Source organism: Microcaecilia unicolor, chromosome 11, assembly GCF_901765095.1.
Source record: "Microcaecilia unicolor chromosome 11, aMicUni1.1, whole genome shotgun sequence".
Lineage (NCBI taxonomy): Eukaryota > Metazoa > Chordata > Amphibia > Gymnophiona > Siphonopidae > Microcaecilia > Microcaecilia unicolor.
In genome coordinates, this window is record NC_044041.1 from 71,013,740 (window position 1) to 71,027,659 (window position 13,920).

The following is a 13,920-nucleotide window of genomic DNA, read 5'->3' on the forward strand; positions in this document are numbered from 1 at the left end:
GGTCTATGGACTTGTCCTTTAGGAATCTATCTAACCCCTTTTTAAACTCCGTCAAGCTAACCACCCATACCACGTTCTCCGGCAACGAATTCCAGAGTCTAATTACACGTTGGGTGAAGAAAAATTTTCTCCGATTCGTTTTAAATTTACCACACTGTAGCTTCAACTCATGCCCTCTAGTCCTAGTATTTTGGATAGCGTGAACAGTCGCTTCACATCCACCCGATCCATTCCACTCATTATTTTATACACTTCTATCATATCTCCCCTCAGCCATCTCTTCTCCAAGCTGAAAAGCCCTAGCCTTCTCAGCCTCTCTTCATAGGAAAGTCGTCCCATCCCCACTATCATTTTCGTCGCCCTTCGCTGTACCTTTTCCAATTCTACTATATCTTTTTTGAGATACGGAGACCAGTACTGAACACAATACTCCAGGTGCGGTCGCACCATGGAGCGATACAACGGCATTATAACATCCGCACACCTGGACTCCATACCCTTCCTAATAACACCCAACATTTCCAGAACCAGAATCTTGACTTTAGAGTAAAGTGTGTAAAACTGAAATCTTGTGACAGATAAGGACCTTACCCAACCTGAATTTCTGCCCTCTCTCTTCTTGGGTGAGAAAAGGAAGCCAGCAAACTGACCCCCCCCCTCCCCCACCTCTCCTAGTGCTTTTCAGAGTACTCCAGATCCTTCTAATCAGGGCCGGCCCAACCCAGTAAGCGAGGTAAGCACCGCAGGGGGGCGCCTGCCTTCAAGGGCGCTGCATCATGCAATTTTCCCCACCGGAACCGGAACCGGAAGCTCCCAGCCAGGAGCCAGCCCGCTGCCCGACCTCTTCTCCCTCAACAGAGTCTGCCTGCCCCTCGCCTTCCTGCATGCCGCCCAGAATTTAAAAGTCATCTTACCGGGGTCCTGGTAGCAGCAGTGAAAGGCGAGCAGGCTCAGCAAGTCAGCACGTCAGCGGACTGCCTTCCCTTCTCTTCGCTCTCAGCTCTGCCTCATTTCTTGTTTCCGCAAGGGCAGGACCAGAGGCAGAGCTGAGAGCGAAGAGAAGAGAAGGCAGCCCGCTGAAGCGCCAACTCGCCGAGCCTGCTCGCCTTTCACTGCTGCCACCTGGACCCCAGTAAGATTACTTTTAAATTCTGGGCGACATGCAGGAAGTCGAGGGGCAGGCGAAACACTGTTGTGGGAGTGGGAGAAGAGGTCGGGCTGGAACTCGAGTCGGAGGGAGGGAGGGCGGGCGGGCCACCAAGCCTGAACTCGGAGGGAGCAAGGGGGATCTGGATCGGAGGAGTAGGAGGGTGGGAGGGAGGGGGGCCTGGAACTCAGAGGAGAGGGGGGCCTGGAACTCAGAGGAGAGGGAGAGGGGAGGGAGAAGAGAGAAAGATGCTAGACGGGGGGGGGGGGGGGCCCAACTGATAGTCTGCAGGGGGGCACCAGAGACCCTAGGACCGGCCCTGCTTCTAATGCCCTACAATTCTGCATCGCTATACAAACATAAGAACAGACTACAGGAAAACTAAAGAGCTGACCATGGAGGATTTATTTCTAGGAAAAATGGCTGTCCCCAACTTTAGGCAATGCATGAGGGACAGAAGAAATTCTGCAAATCTAGAGGTGCCCTGCATTAGATAGTGTGCCCTCTCTGGGTATCTCAGAAAATGATAATGATGGGGGTGGGGTGGAGGACAGCCTCCCCCCCCCCCCCCAGACCACCACCACCAAAAGGAAACTGGAAGACGTGGGTTGCTGTTGTTTGCATACAGAGAATGTCACCAAACCAGAAATTAGAAAGAACATATTTATTAGATCCATTTGGTTAAAACACAGCTTGCATGCTTGACCTATGTTTTTTCTTTATTTTCGGATGCTTAAATTAAAAGGAAAAAAAAAGAACTCCAAAGCCACAAAACTGTGTTGCATTATTGCAACGTTAGAAATAATATAATGAAAACCACTATTAGCTGCCTGCGGAAAAGCAAATGATTAGGACCACCAGCATTTCATTTCCCCGAAGAGCTCGACATGGTTCAAAGGAAAGACCCCCCCCCCCCCCCCCGGAAGAGCATTTCATCGTATCCGAGTGAGGATAATAGTAACCCTCCTGTCTTACATTGGAGAAACACTAGGGGGTTGATTTTTTTTGTTTGTTTGTTTGTTTGAAATAAACACTGCATTTAGGAATTCACTCTACTCTCCCCCACCATTGCCCAGAACTTAAACCGATCTTGAGCAATCTGCCATCCTCGCAAACTGAGAGTAATTTTGAAACCGATCTGACACCAGTAGGACGTAAGCGAGGAAAGACTTACTCGCATGCCTGAGCCCTAGGCTGTAAGGGGCAGTCAGAGAGCAGGGGGTTTGCAGAAAATAGTCCGAATAAAGTGGCAGAGAGCCAAAAACCAAAAAAGTGAAATATTTTCTTCCTCTATTTGTTGTTGATAAAAACGGACACATAAATACACAAATATTCACCCGATCAGACAAAACACTTCTGGGATAGACAGCCAGAGATGGTCCCCCGACACTCCCCAAACACACACCCCTGCATGGACACACACACAGACGCCTAAAAAGACAGAGAGAGACACATACAGACACGCAAAGCCACACTTAGACAAGCAGACACACTCCTAGACAGGCAGACAGTCCTCACCCAGACACTCCTCCGGACACACACCCCATAGAGGGACACACCCCTTGACTAGGCAGACAGACAACAGGCACATACAAAACACCTAGACAAACATAAGACACCTAGACAGACAGGCAGACTCCCCCTCCCTCCTCTGAAGCTCTACAGGCTGCTCTGCAGACACCGCCCACCCTACAACCATGATTCAAACCCGCAAAAAAAAAACCTCATTTATATAGAGTGTGAACCTGAGACTTTTACTGGTCCGCTCAGATCCGGTCCAGGCTTCGGGCTCCGGTTCCTACCTCCAAGCTCAAGGTCTCACGGAGCTGAAAAGATAACGCTGTAAGGAAAATTGTTTGCGAGTAGCCGGAAACTTTGGGTCCAGCTTTGCTGCCGTCGCCTGCTCACACCGATCATGCCGTCCCTCTGGAGAAAGCTGCTGCTGCTTGTCCTCGGTGCCATCTGCTGCCAGCGCCTGGCGGGAGGGCACACGGTGCAGCAGCCCAGTAAGTGACAGCCAGGGGATGGATGGGAAGGGGGACAAAGAGCGAACAGATGTGTACAGGGGTGCAGAATCTTCTTGGCACTGCAGATGGAAAACAAATGGGAGTCCCTTCGGGTACAGAACCGCGGGAAACTGCATGCAGTACTATGGAAGGACAGCCACAACCCCCCCCCCCCCCCCACCCTTCCCTCCCTTTAAAACAAATAAACAAGCACAGAACTCAAATGCCCTGAAAACTCAGGACTCAGGTGCCCCAGAGCTCAGCCTAAGGAATAGCTATTGCTTCCTTCCTAGACCTAGCTTATGATTTTAAATTTTCAAAGGAGAAAAAAATATATAAATCTGCTAATTGACACGGTTTCTTCTGATTGCATGAACGTCTCGTAGTGGAGTGGTTCTGGGCAAAAGTCATCTGATCGAACCCTCCATTGCCCCACGTACAAAATAAGTACCTGTATATAATAGGTGTATAAACCACTTTGATTGTAACTACAGAAACGCGTATATCAAATCCCATCCCCTCAAACGATGCAGAACTTGGTTAAGTCAGAAGTGGGTAGCAAACTGCCTGTGGCTGAATCTTTTTGTTGCAAGGTAATGATTCCGTTAGTCCCCTGTACTAGGATTGCTAGATTTGAAGGAATCTTGATTTTATCCGTGTAATTTAGCTAGGTTAACTTCGAGACATTTTGGGGCTGATTCATCAAGGACTTCTGTTACACGTTCCGTGTCTATACTAAAAGCCTTTTCTAAAACCACCAAGTCTTTTATAAAAAAAAAAAAGTATTTGGATAGTCAGCTGTCTCGAACCTAGAGACCCCTTATGTTTTCGTTTTAATTATTATTCTTATTACGTTTGGTCTATCTCGTTTCTTAGTATCATATTATTTGTTCCGAAACGTCTATGTCTAAGTAATTCTCGTCACTATAATCCCTTTCTTTAAGAACGAGAAGGTCAGTCAACCGCAGGTGCCAGCTCGCATCCCTAATATTGTTTGGGTTCAGCAACCCCAATATCATTTTGAAAAGTTGGCACCTCTGCACTCAGCCAATAGTATAGTGGGCAGAGTTCACGCCCTTGGGCTAATCATAACTCCCACAACCAACTAATTCAAAATGTAACGTGTAATTATGATTTGCATCCTATTCTGTGATATTAAAAACGAATTTCATGTAAAGGCAGAATCTGCGGCCAAATTTCCAAATGTTCTAAACAGGTCGGTCTAGCGCCCCCAACGGAGCTTGGAAGCACTGCAGGCAGCCGGTGAGGAGACATGGGTGAGCGGGCTTTTAGTCCTAGGGGCCAGCTATGTGGTTGCAGTGGGGAGCCTAAACTCCAGACCGCACTATTGAGCAAGCTCCTTCATTGCGTCCAGGGTGGGGTCGTTTCTGTTGCGTTTTGCACCCCCTCCGTCAATCGTCTTGAAAGTTGACTCCTTACAGCCCCCCCACCCGTGCCTCCAGTAGCCCACATCTGCAGGCCAGACAGCCAGGTAGCATTTCATCATTTGTTTCTGTTCGGCTCGAAATTTCAGTGAGCTCTTGGCCACCCCTCGTCCCCCAATTGCTTGGTGCACTTGGAAGAGCCCAGAGGATTTTTTAAGAACTGTCTGGGATATAATTCTGCCTGATCAATCGGAAGGATCGGAGTTGTATTTACCCATGACAAGAAATACGGCTCCCGCAGTATGGTATTTATCTAGGCTGGATAACAAATTCGTTTCCTATAATAATTTTCGAGTAACAACAGTGAGCTAAACACCAGAATGAATTCACTGTGCTGTTTCGGTATGAAAGAGCCAGGACGATGCGGAGGTTTCCCCGAGGGGTTTAGCCACTGACCACTTTTTATTGTATTGGGATGAATACAATTAAAAGCAGCCAGCGAGGACACCGTCACTAAAAGAAATGCTTTCTTAACTTTCATCCGTCAGGGTCCCAGCTTGATCTTTACAATATATTTTCAAAAAAAACTAATAAACGCACAAGATCTAATAAATTTATCGATACCTTTTTTTTTTTCCTCCCGAAATACCATGGCAGGAGACTGGGAAACTTAGCCAGGCGCGGGATGAATGGCCGCCCCATTATTCTGTTTCTAGCATTTAAAATTAATTCTTCAGGGATCTAACAGGATTATTTTCGGCGTTTATCTACTAATCCATGCCTAAACAATTTGTTTCCTGAGAGAGCAGGAAAGTTTCTTTCTGAAGGCATTGGCTTTTCAAGGAGGTCTCATCGAAGGGGGGAGTGTCTGTTCCGGGAGATCTCCAGAAGGAAGCAATGTCAGTTCAGGAAGGTCTCACGGAGGGGGAGTGTCTCTTCAGGGATGTCTCCATAAAGGAGCGATGTCTGTTCAGGAAGCTCTTACAGAGGGGAGAGTATCTCTTCAGAAAGGTCTCACTGAGAGGGAACGGGAAGTGTCTCTTCAGGGAGGTCTCACTGAGGTGGGAGTGACTTTTCATCCAAGTCTTTCTGAAGAAGCAGTGTCTGTTCAAGAAGGTGTCACTGAGGGATGTCAGGAGAGTCTTACTGAAGGGCGGGGCAGAGTGTCTGTTCAGGAATATCTCCCCTTTTCAGGAAGGTCTCTCTGAGGAGGAGGGGGAGTGTCCCTTCAGAAATGTTTCTCTAAGGGCTAGTATCCACATAGGAAGGTGTCTCTGAGGGAGCATTATTCTATAGGAAAGCCTCCCAGAGGCCAGTGCCTAGGTAAAGAGCTCTTCCAGAGGAGACAGTGCCTGCACAGCAAAGTGTCTCTGAGGGGGTAGTGTCTGTTTAAGGTCACTCTGAGCCTGAGGGGTCAATATCTGTTCAAAGAGGTCTCTCTGAGAAAGCAGTTCCTATTCAGGAGGGTTTCCTAAGGGGCAGTGTCTGTGCAGAGAGCTCTTTCCAAGTGACAGTGTCTTCAGAGGAAGGTGTCTCTAAGGGGGCAGAGACCATATTTTCTCCCTATTTCTAACAGTTCCAGAGCAGCCTCTCCAGAGAAGTGACACAGCAGTCATGGCAGGTGTACTGTGCCTAGGCAGCAACGTTTACTGAGCTGTGGCACTGTGAGGAGATGTCAGAATTCTGCATCTCACCCTGATACCTGACCCCATCCTTCCCCAAAAGCAGCTGGCCGAGGAGAGGTCTAAGTGAGATTGCACACGCCATCTGCCAATACAGAGGCAACTCGGCAGCAGTGTCCTCATTACTAGAACCTTCTTCTATCTCTCTTTGGATATTTTTTGCTTCCACAACAATCAGAATCTTTTTCTGTTGTTTTATGTTCTTAAAACCATTGAGTACTACTTTAAATGTTGGCTTTTGGATGAGGAACTTTATTGATTCCATATATTTCCAATTTAAGCAAGCGCTTCAATATTAATGATCCTGTTCTCTAGTATCTGACACCTGAAGGCACTGAGGTTAGTCCTGTTCATCTGGTCTCCTCCCCCTCCCATAAAAAGTGCAGCTTACACCTTTCTCCCTTCAAATCCCACTCCCCAGCTTGATTCTCCCCATCCCAAGCCCAGTTTGCCAACATGTCTCCCCAACCTTCGACCTTGTTTGTGCAGCTCCTCTCCCCTCACCTCAAACACAGTTTTCCAAACCCATTTCCCTCTACCCTGAGTGCAGGGTGTCTTCTCCCACTCTGCCCATTTCACCCCACCCTGAGCCCAATTTGCTCAGCCCAGTCCTTCTCCCCTTAACCCAAGTCTAGTATACCCACCTCATCCCCCCTACACCCCAGGCCTTGCCAATCTCTCCCCACTCTGAGCCCACCCATCTCCCCCAACCCAAGCCCAGTTTAATCAGCTTGTCTGCCCCCATCCCCCAGCACCAGCCTTTCCACTACTCCTAATCATTATTGGGGGAATGCAGACAATTCACCCCTCTCCACTTCCCTCACCAACAGAGTCATTCATGGCACTAAAGAAATAACTCCAGACAAGTTTGTTTGGAATGAAAACAGGCTGCAGCTTTGTTTATTGGTGAACATTTCTTAGCAAGAGCTAACAAAAAAACAAGTCCAACTTATTGTATTTAAAGCAATTAAACTGAAGTACCAGCCATTAGCAGCTAGGAGTCACAATGCAAGAACAGCAAAAGTATGTAAATGAATTCTCCACTAGAGCAGCTAGACAAAGTAGGGGAATGGATCTCCATTGCCTCTACTTCAGAGCTTGGGCCAAACATTCAGCTCCTGGTGAAGGTGGAGTAGTGGTTAGGGCAGCAGATTTTGATCCTGCAAAACTGGGTTCAACTCCCACTGCAGTCCATTGCCCCAGGTACAAATAAGTACCTGTACATACTATGTAACTGCTTTGAATGTAGTTGCAAAAATGTCTCATTCCCTACCGTCTAGAACACAAAAATATAGAGACAGGCTTATAAACTTCAACATGTGTATGCTGGGAGAGAGGAAATGTGATAGAGATGTTTAAATATCTCAAGGACATTCATGTACAGGAAATGAGCCTTTTCAACGGAAGGAAAACTTTGGAACGAGGGGGCACATGAGGAAGTAAAGAGGAAATAATAGGCTTAGGAGTAATCTAAGAAAGTATTATTTCACGAAAAGGGTTGTGGAGTCGAGGACTGTGTCAGAATTTTAAAAAGGCATGGGATAAGCATGTGGGATCGCTTAGGAAAAGGAAGAGTTAGGGTTACAGACGATGGGCAGACTGGATAGGCCATTTGGCCTTTATCTACAGGTATGTTTCTATGTTTCTATTCAAAAGGACCTCCTTTTGAAGTGGCTCTAGCTCGGGTACTCCCCTCCCCCCAAACTGTGACAAAGATGAAAAGATGAATGACCAAGCACAACATTCTCAGAACAAGCACAAATTATTGTTTTTTTTTTCTTGGGGGGGGGGGGGGACCAAGGGAGGGTAGGGTGGATAAGCAAACCACCTCCGAGGAGCAGGAAAAAATCCTAGTACTCAGAGGTACTGGCCTTAAATAAGACTAGGAATTCCTTCCCAATGCCAGGAAGGAAATGTCCCCATTGGAAGGCAATTCACACCCAGCAATTTTTGAATGTAAACTGCCCAACTGGGCAGCGGGACCAACCCCACCCTTTTGGCCCTTCCAGAATCTTCAAACTGTCCCCTGATCTGGGAAAGACCCCTTCCCCCAGGTCTTGCCAGCTAGGCACCGACCAGAGCCCGCCATAGCTCACCTAGGGGGAAAGGGTGGCTCATCCCCCCCATTAAAGGATGGGCTCCGGATGAACTGGTCACCCTCAGGCACTTCTATAGCACTACTACCCATGCAACAGTCCCTACTCCATAGGGTTCACAAAGTTTGTAAATTTCTTTTAGAAGCAACAAGGATATGATAAGGAGCAACAGGATTTAAGATTTTTAAAACAGCCTAAAAAAAAAGTGGGGTTTTAGACTGCACGTGATACAGGGCAAAGCAAGGTGGAAAATGTGGAGTTGTAAGGTTGTGGTGGAGAAGGGCACAGACAGAGTTCAGGTGGAGGGAGAGATAAGAGAGGAGAGGGAGTGAAGAGCTGCAGAATGAATGAACTAGCTCAGCTGCCTTCCCTAGTCTGACCCCCTGCAGTCTCCACTGTCTCTACAGGCCCTCTCCTTAACTCTGTTTTGCATTGCCTAAGTACAAATTTTGTGGAGTGGAGGAATAGCCTAATATGTAAGTACATAAATATCTCCATACTGGACAGACCAAAGGTCCATAAAGCCCAGCATTCTGTTACCAACAGTGGCCAATCCAGGTCACAAATACCTGGCAATAACCCAAAAAGTACAAACCTTTTATACTGCTTATTCCAGAAATAGATTTCCCTCAAGTCCATTTAATAATGATCTATGGACTTTTCCTTTAGGAAGCAGTCCAAACCTTTTTAAAACTCCGCTAAGCTAACCACCTTTACCACATTCTCTGACAACGAATTCCAGAGTTTAATTACACATTGAGTGAAGAAAAGGTTTCTCGGATTCGCTTAAATTGACTACATTGTAGCTTCATCCCATGCCCCTAGTCCTAGTATTTTTGGAAAAGCGTAAACAGATGCTTCACATCTACCCATTCAACTCCACTCATTATTTTATAGACCTCTATCATATCTCCCCTCAGCCACCTTTTCTCCAAATTGAAGAGCCCTAGCTGCTTCAGCCTTTCCTCATAGGGAAGTTGTCTCATCCCCTTTATCATTTTCATCACCCTTCTCTGGGGTTCTCAACCCATTTCATGGGACACACCTAGCTAGTCAAGTGTTCATGATATCCACAATGAATATGCATTAGAAGCAATGGAGACAGTGCATGAAATCTATCTCATGCATATTCATTGTGGATATCTTAAAAAACTTACTGGCTAGATGGTTTCCCCTCAGGGGTGGCCCAAGGCAAGATGCCAACTGAGGCAGGGCTGAGATGCCGCTTTCCCCCAGGCCAAGTTCTGGCATTCCCACCCTTCCTTCGTCCACCCCCTTCCTTAAGTTTTACCTTCTTTCTCCATTTTCCAAAAGCCGGTGGCAGCAGCGATTCCCATATGCTGACCTGCCACCGGCACCGACCTCTTCTCTACTGCAGCCGCCTCTAAGGAAACAGGAAGTTACATCAGAGAGGCAGGCCGCAGTAAAGAGAAGAGGCGGGTGCTGGCATCAGGGCAGCGTATAGGAATCGCTACCGCCATAGGCGCCGGTATAAGAGGCTTAGAGAGGCTAAGCCTCCCCCTGCTGCAGCAGAATGGATCAGCTGTGGAGTCCAGCTGCTCTGAGGGGATTAAATTGTTGATTTACCTCCATCCTCACAGCAGGAGCTGCAGTGAAAGCCCTCTAGCAGTTGTAGAAATTGGTTTATGGTTTGTTTACCTTACTGCTGGGAAAGCAGGGGGGGTTGGCTGGAGGTGTCCTGGGTTGCCAGGGAGATATTTAACGAGGATGACTTCCTGACCTGCACTGAGAACAGATAGCAGGCAGAACGGATACTGGGCCAGCATGATCAGAAAAGTCACCAGACAACAAAGGTAGAAAAGATCATTTTATTTTCATTATAGTGTTTGGAATATGTCCACTTTGAGAATCAGGTGCTCAACATTAAAAGTTTATATTTATTTACTTATTTATGGCATTTTTATCCCACATTAAACATGAATTAGGGTGTTTTGTGGCTCTACATGAGAATTGTGATGATATGATCCCTTGTTTCATGTTGTTGACAGTCTGCATTTTCCGTATGGGTGGTATATTGGTGTATTAGGTTCTGCCCAGTGTAATATTTATGGTACAGTAAGGTTCTGAGTGTGTTTTTGGACAAAGTTGTGCATAGTGTTTTGCAGTTGAGCGATTGTGGTTAGAATATGCTTTGAGCAACCACTTTATTCTTTGACATATGATACATATCTAATATCTAAATTTAATAAAAGGTATTAATTGTGACTTTTATTTTTATTTTTATTTTTCTGCGTGTTATCAGACAATTATGGATTTAAGCTCCACCCCTGGCCCCACCCCTAACCCCGCCCCCTTTAGCCTTCCCAAACAGTTGGGCCACCGACCGCCTATGGCTACCGCCACCGACTTTTTAAAAATGTAAAAAGGGGGAAATGCTCCTGGAAGAGTGTCGCAATAAGGCCCCCGCCTCAGGTGGCCTAATGGTCAGGCCGCCCCTGTGTCCCCTGGCCTAATGGTTAAAGCAATGGACTGAGAACTTGGGAAGCCAAGATTCAAATCTCATTGCAGTTGCTTGTGACCTTGGGCAAGTCCCTTAACCCTCTATTCCTCAGGTATAAACTTAGGGCCTCTTTACTAGGCCACACTAGTGTGGCAAATGAGAGGAAACCCATTAAATTCCTATGGGCTTCCTCTCATTTGCTGTGTGTGAATTGCTAGGTGGCTTAGTAAAAGAAGTCCTTAGATTGTGAGCCCTCCAAGTACAGGGAAATAACTACCGTATGTGAATGTACCTCATCTTGAGCTGAAAAGGTGTGAACTAAGTCTAAATAAATAAGCTTTGTAGTCCATGTGTTCTCCATGTCCAAGCAGAATAAGTCTTCACACATAGGTGACATCATTGCTTGACCACATCTGCTTGGACCTGCTCCCTAGAGCCCAGAAAAGTCTGGAAAACATTTCTGAGCATGTCTGAACAAGCCCACCTAGTGTGGATGCCATCAAAGCATCCACACGCCAGTCTGTTTCATCCATTTTTAGCCCACAGACCAGAGGCAGACTGACCATTCGGGCAACCAGGCAGTGCCCAAGGGCCCAGAGGCTCTGCCCGCGGATGCCCGGCGCACCGCTGGTGATCTAGTGACCTCTGCAGGAGAGAACATGTTCTTTCCTGCCCGTTGTGCTGCCGCTATTCAATCTGCCTGGCACCACTGTACTTTAAAATGGCAGTCGAGACTCCCTGCAGAAGTCTCGCAAGACTGTGAGACCCACGAGACTACCATGGGAAGTCTTGGCCACCATTTTGAAACATAGCGGTGCTGGCAGGCGGGGGAAATAGCGGCCAGTGCAGTGGCAGGAAAGAACTTGCTCTCACCCCCCCCCCCCCCCGCAGAGACCACTAGATCACCAGGGCCCTGCAGGTAGGACCAGGGCAGAGGGGCGTCGGCTGTGGCGGTAGGAGGGCAGCAGCATGGCGGTTAGGGGAGGTGTCAGGTAGCGGTCGGGCAGGGGGCCCAGGCCACCCTCAGTGCCTGGGGGCCCAGACCACACTCAGTCTGCACCTGCTACAGATGGATTCTGCTGCACTCTCTCTACAACTATGCCAGATTTAAAGAAAACAACTGAAAAGGTGTGTGCTAAGTCCAAATCAGTAAATTTTGTAGTCCATGTGCAATGGCATCCTGAGGAAACAAGAAGAAAACCAAAAGGAATCCCATGGAGAGCGTAGTCAGTAAATGACAGTGGGCATGTGGAGAAGGTTTGAGATGAACCAAGGACATAAGATGGTCATCAATGACAAAACCACACTTATTTCTGGTACTTGTAAACATATATAAAGCCCGACACAGTACTGTGATTCAGCACAGAGTGCCTACCTCAGGGATCATAAGATATAAATAATTCCTAGCTGTGCCACTGCTTAGCACTAAACGGACCATTATAGAATTGCTGCTTGGTGTGGATCATCCCAGCATCTAACTCTGGGTACCATTTACTACTACTACTTCTACTACTTATCATTTCAATAGTGTTACTAGCCACACCCCTTTTGAACTGCAAATATTAGAATTTAGGTGCAATTCATTACAGACATACACTTAGCTGGTTGTGCACGTAAATTCTAATCATTGCTACAGCGCTGCGTAACCCTAGTAGCGCTCTAGAAATGTTAAGTAGTAGTAGTAGTAGTTGCTAATTAATGCTTATTATTGCTTGTTAAGTGCTGTTATAAACACTGATTAGCTTGTTAAGCCAATTTGGAGGAAAGGAGAAACAGGGGTGACATGATACAGATGTTCAAATATTTGAAAGGTATCCTGCTTATTTTCAAAGGAGATGGCCAGCCATCTTCCGACACAAATCGGGAGATGGCCGGCCTTCTCCTAAACCCAGCCAAAACGGTATAATCGAAAGTCGATTTTGGCCGGCTTCACTGCTTTCCGTCGCAGGGCCGGCCAAAGTCAAGGGGGCGTGTCGGCAGGGGTACCGAAGGCGGGACGGGGGCGTGGTTAACAGATGGCCAATAATGGAAAAAAAGAAGGCCAGGTCTGATGAGCACTTGGCCGACTTTACTTGGTCCATTTATTTTAGGACCAAGCCTCAAAAAAGTGCCCTAACTGACCAGATGACCACCGGAGGGAATCGGGGATCACCTCCCCTTATTCCCCCAGTGGTTTCCAACTCCCTCCCACCCAAAAAAAAAAAAAAATTTAACATTTTGTGCCAGCCTCAAATGTCATACCCAGCTCCCTGACAGCACTGTCAGGTCCCTGGAGCTGTTTTTAGTGGGTACTGCAGTGCACTTCAGGCAGACGGACTCAGGCCCATCCCCCCCTACCTGTTACACTTGTGGTGGTAATGGGAGCCCTCCAAAACCCACCACAACCCACTGTACCCACATCTAGGTGTGCCCCCTTCACCCGTAAGGGCTATGGTAGTGGTGCACAGTTGTGGGTAGTGGGGTTTTTTTTTTTTGTGGGGGGGGGGGGGTGGTGAAGGGCTCAGCACACAAGGTAAGGAAGCTATGTACCTGGGAGCTTTCTGAAGTCCACTGCAGTGCCCCCTAGGGTGCCCGGTTGGTGTCCTGGCATGTGAGGGGACCAGTGCACTACAAATGTTGGCTCCTCCCTGACCAAATACATTGGATTTGGCTGGGGTTTGAGATGGCCACCATTAGTTTCCATTATCGCCGGGAAACCAATGGCAGCCATCTCTAACGCCAGCCCCAAATGTTGAAATTTAGCCGGCCCCGACCGTATTATCGAAACAAAAGATGGACGGCCATCTTGTTTCGATAATACAGTCGGGTATGCCACTTTACGGGGCCGGCCTTAGAGATGGCTGCCCCCGTTCGATTATGCCCCTCCACGTTACTAGATGTATGCAGCGCTGTACACTTGAATATGAAGAGGACAGTCCCTGCTCAACAGAGCTTACAATCTAATCCGGACAGACAAACAGGACACAAACAGGACAAATAAGGATAAGGGAATTACTAAGGTGGGAATGATAAAACAGACATGGGTACTGAACAAGTGAATAAGAGGAGTTAAAAGCTGCCTCAAAAGGTGGACTTTTAGCCCAGATTTGGCCAGAGCTGGAGCTTGACTACTGGCTCAGGAAGTCTATTCCAGGCATATGGTG

The 13,920-nt window shown here is 47.4% G+C and overlaps 1 protein-coding gene across 1 annotated transcript in view; it reads left to right on the top strand.

Moving 5' to 3' along the window:
* The first annotated feature begins 2,900 nt into the window (after positions 1-2,900).
* The window catches only part of FSTL3 (follistatin like 3), a 31,768-nt gene continuing 20,748 nt past the window's right edge, over positions 2,901-13,920 (top strand). Inside the window, 1 exon segment of the mRNA XM_030218196.1 lies at positions 2,901-3,153. Within this exon segment, the coding sequence (XP_030074056.1) occupies positions 3,063-3,153 (91 nt within the window). The 5' untranslated portion in view covers positions 2,901-3,062.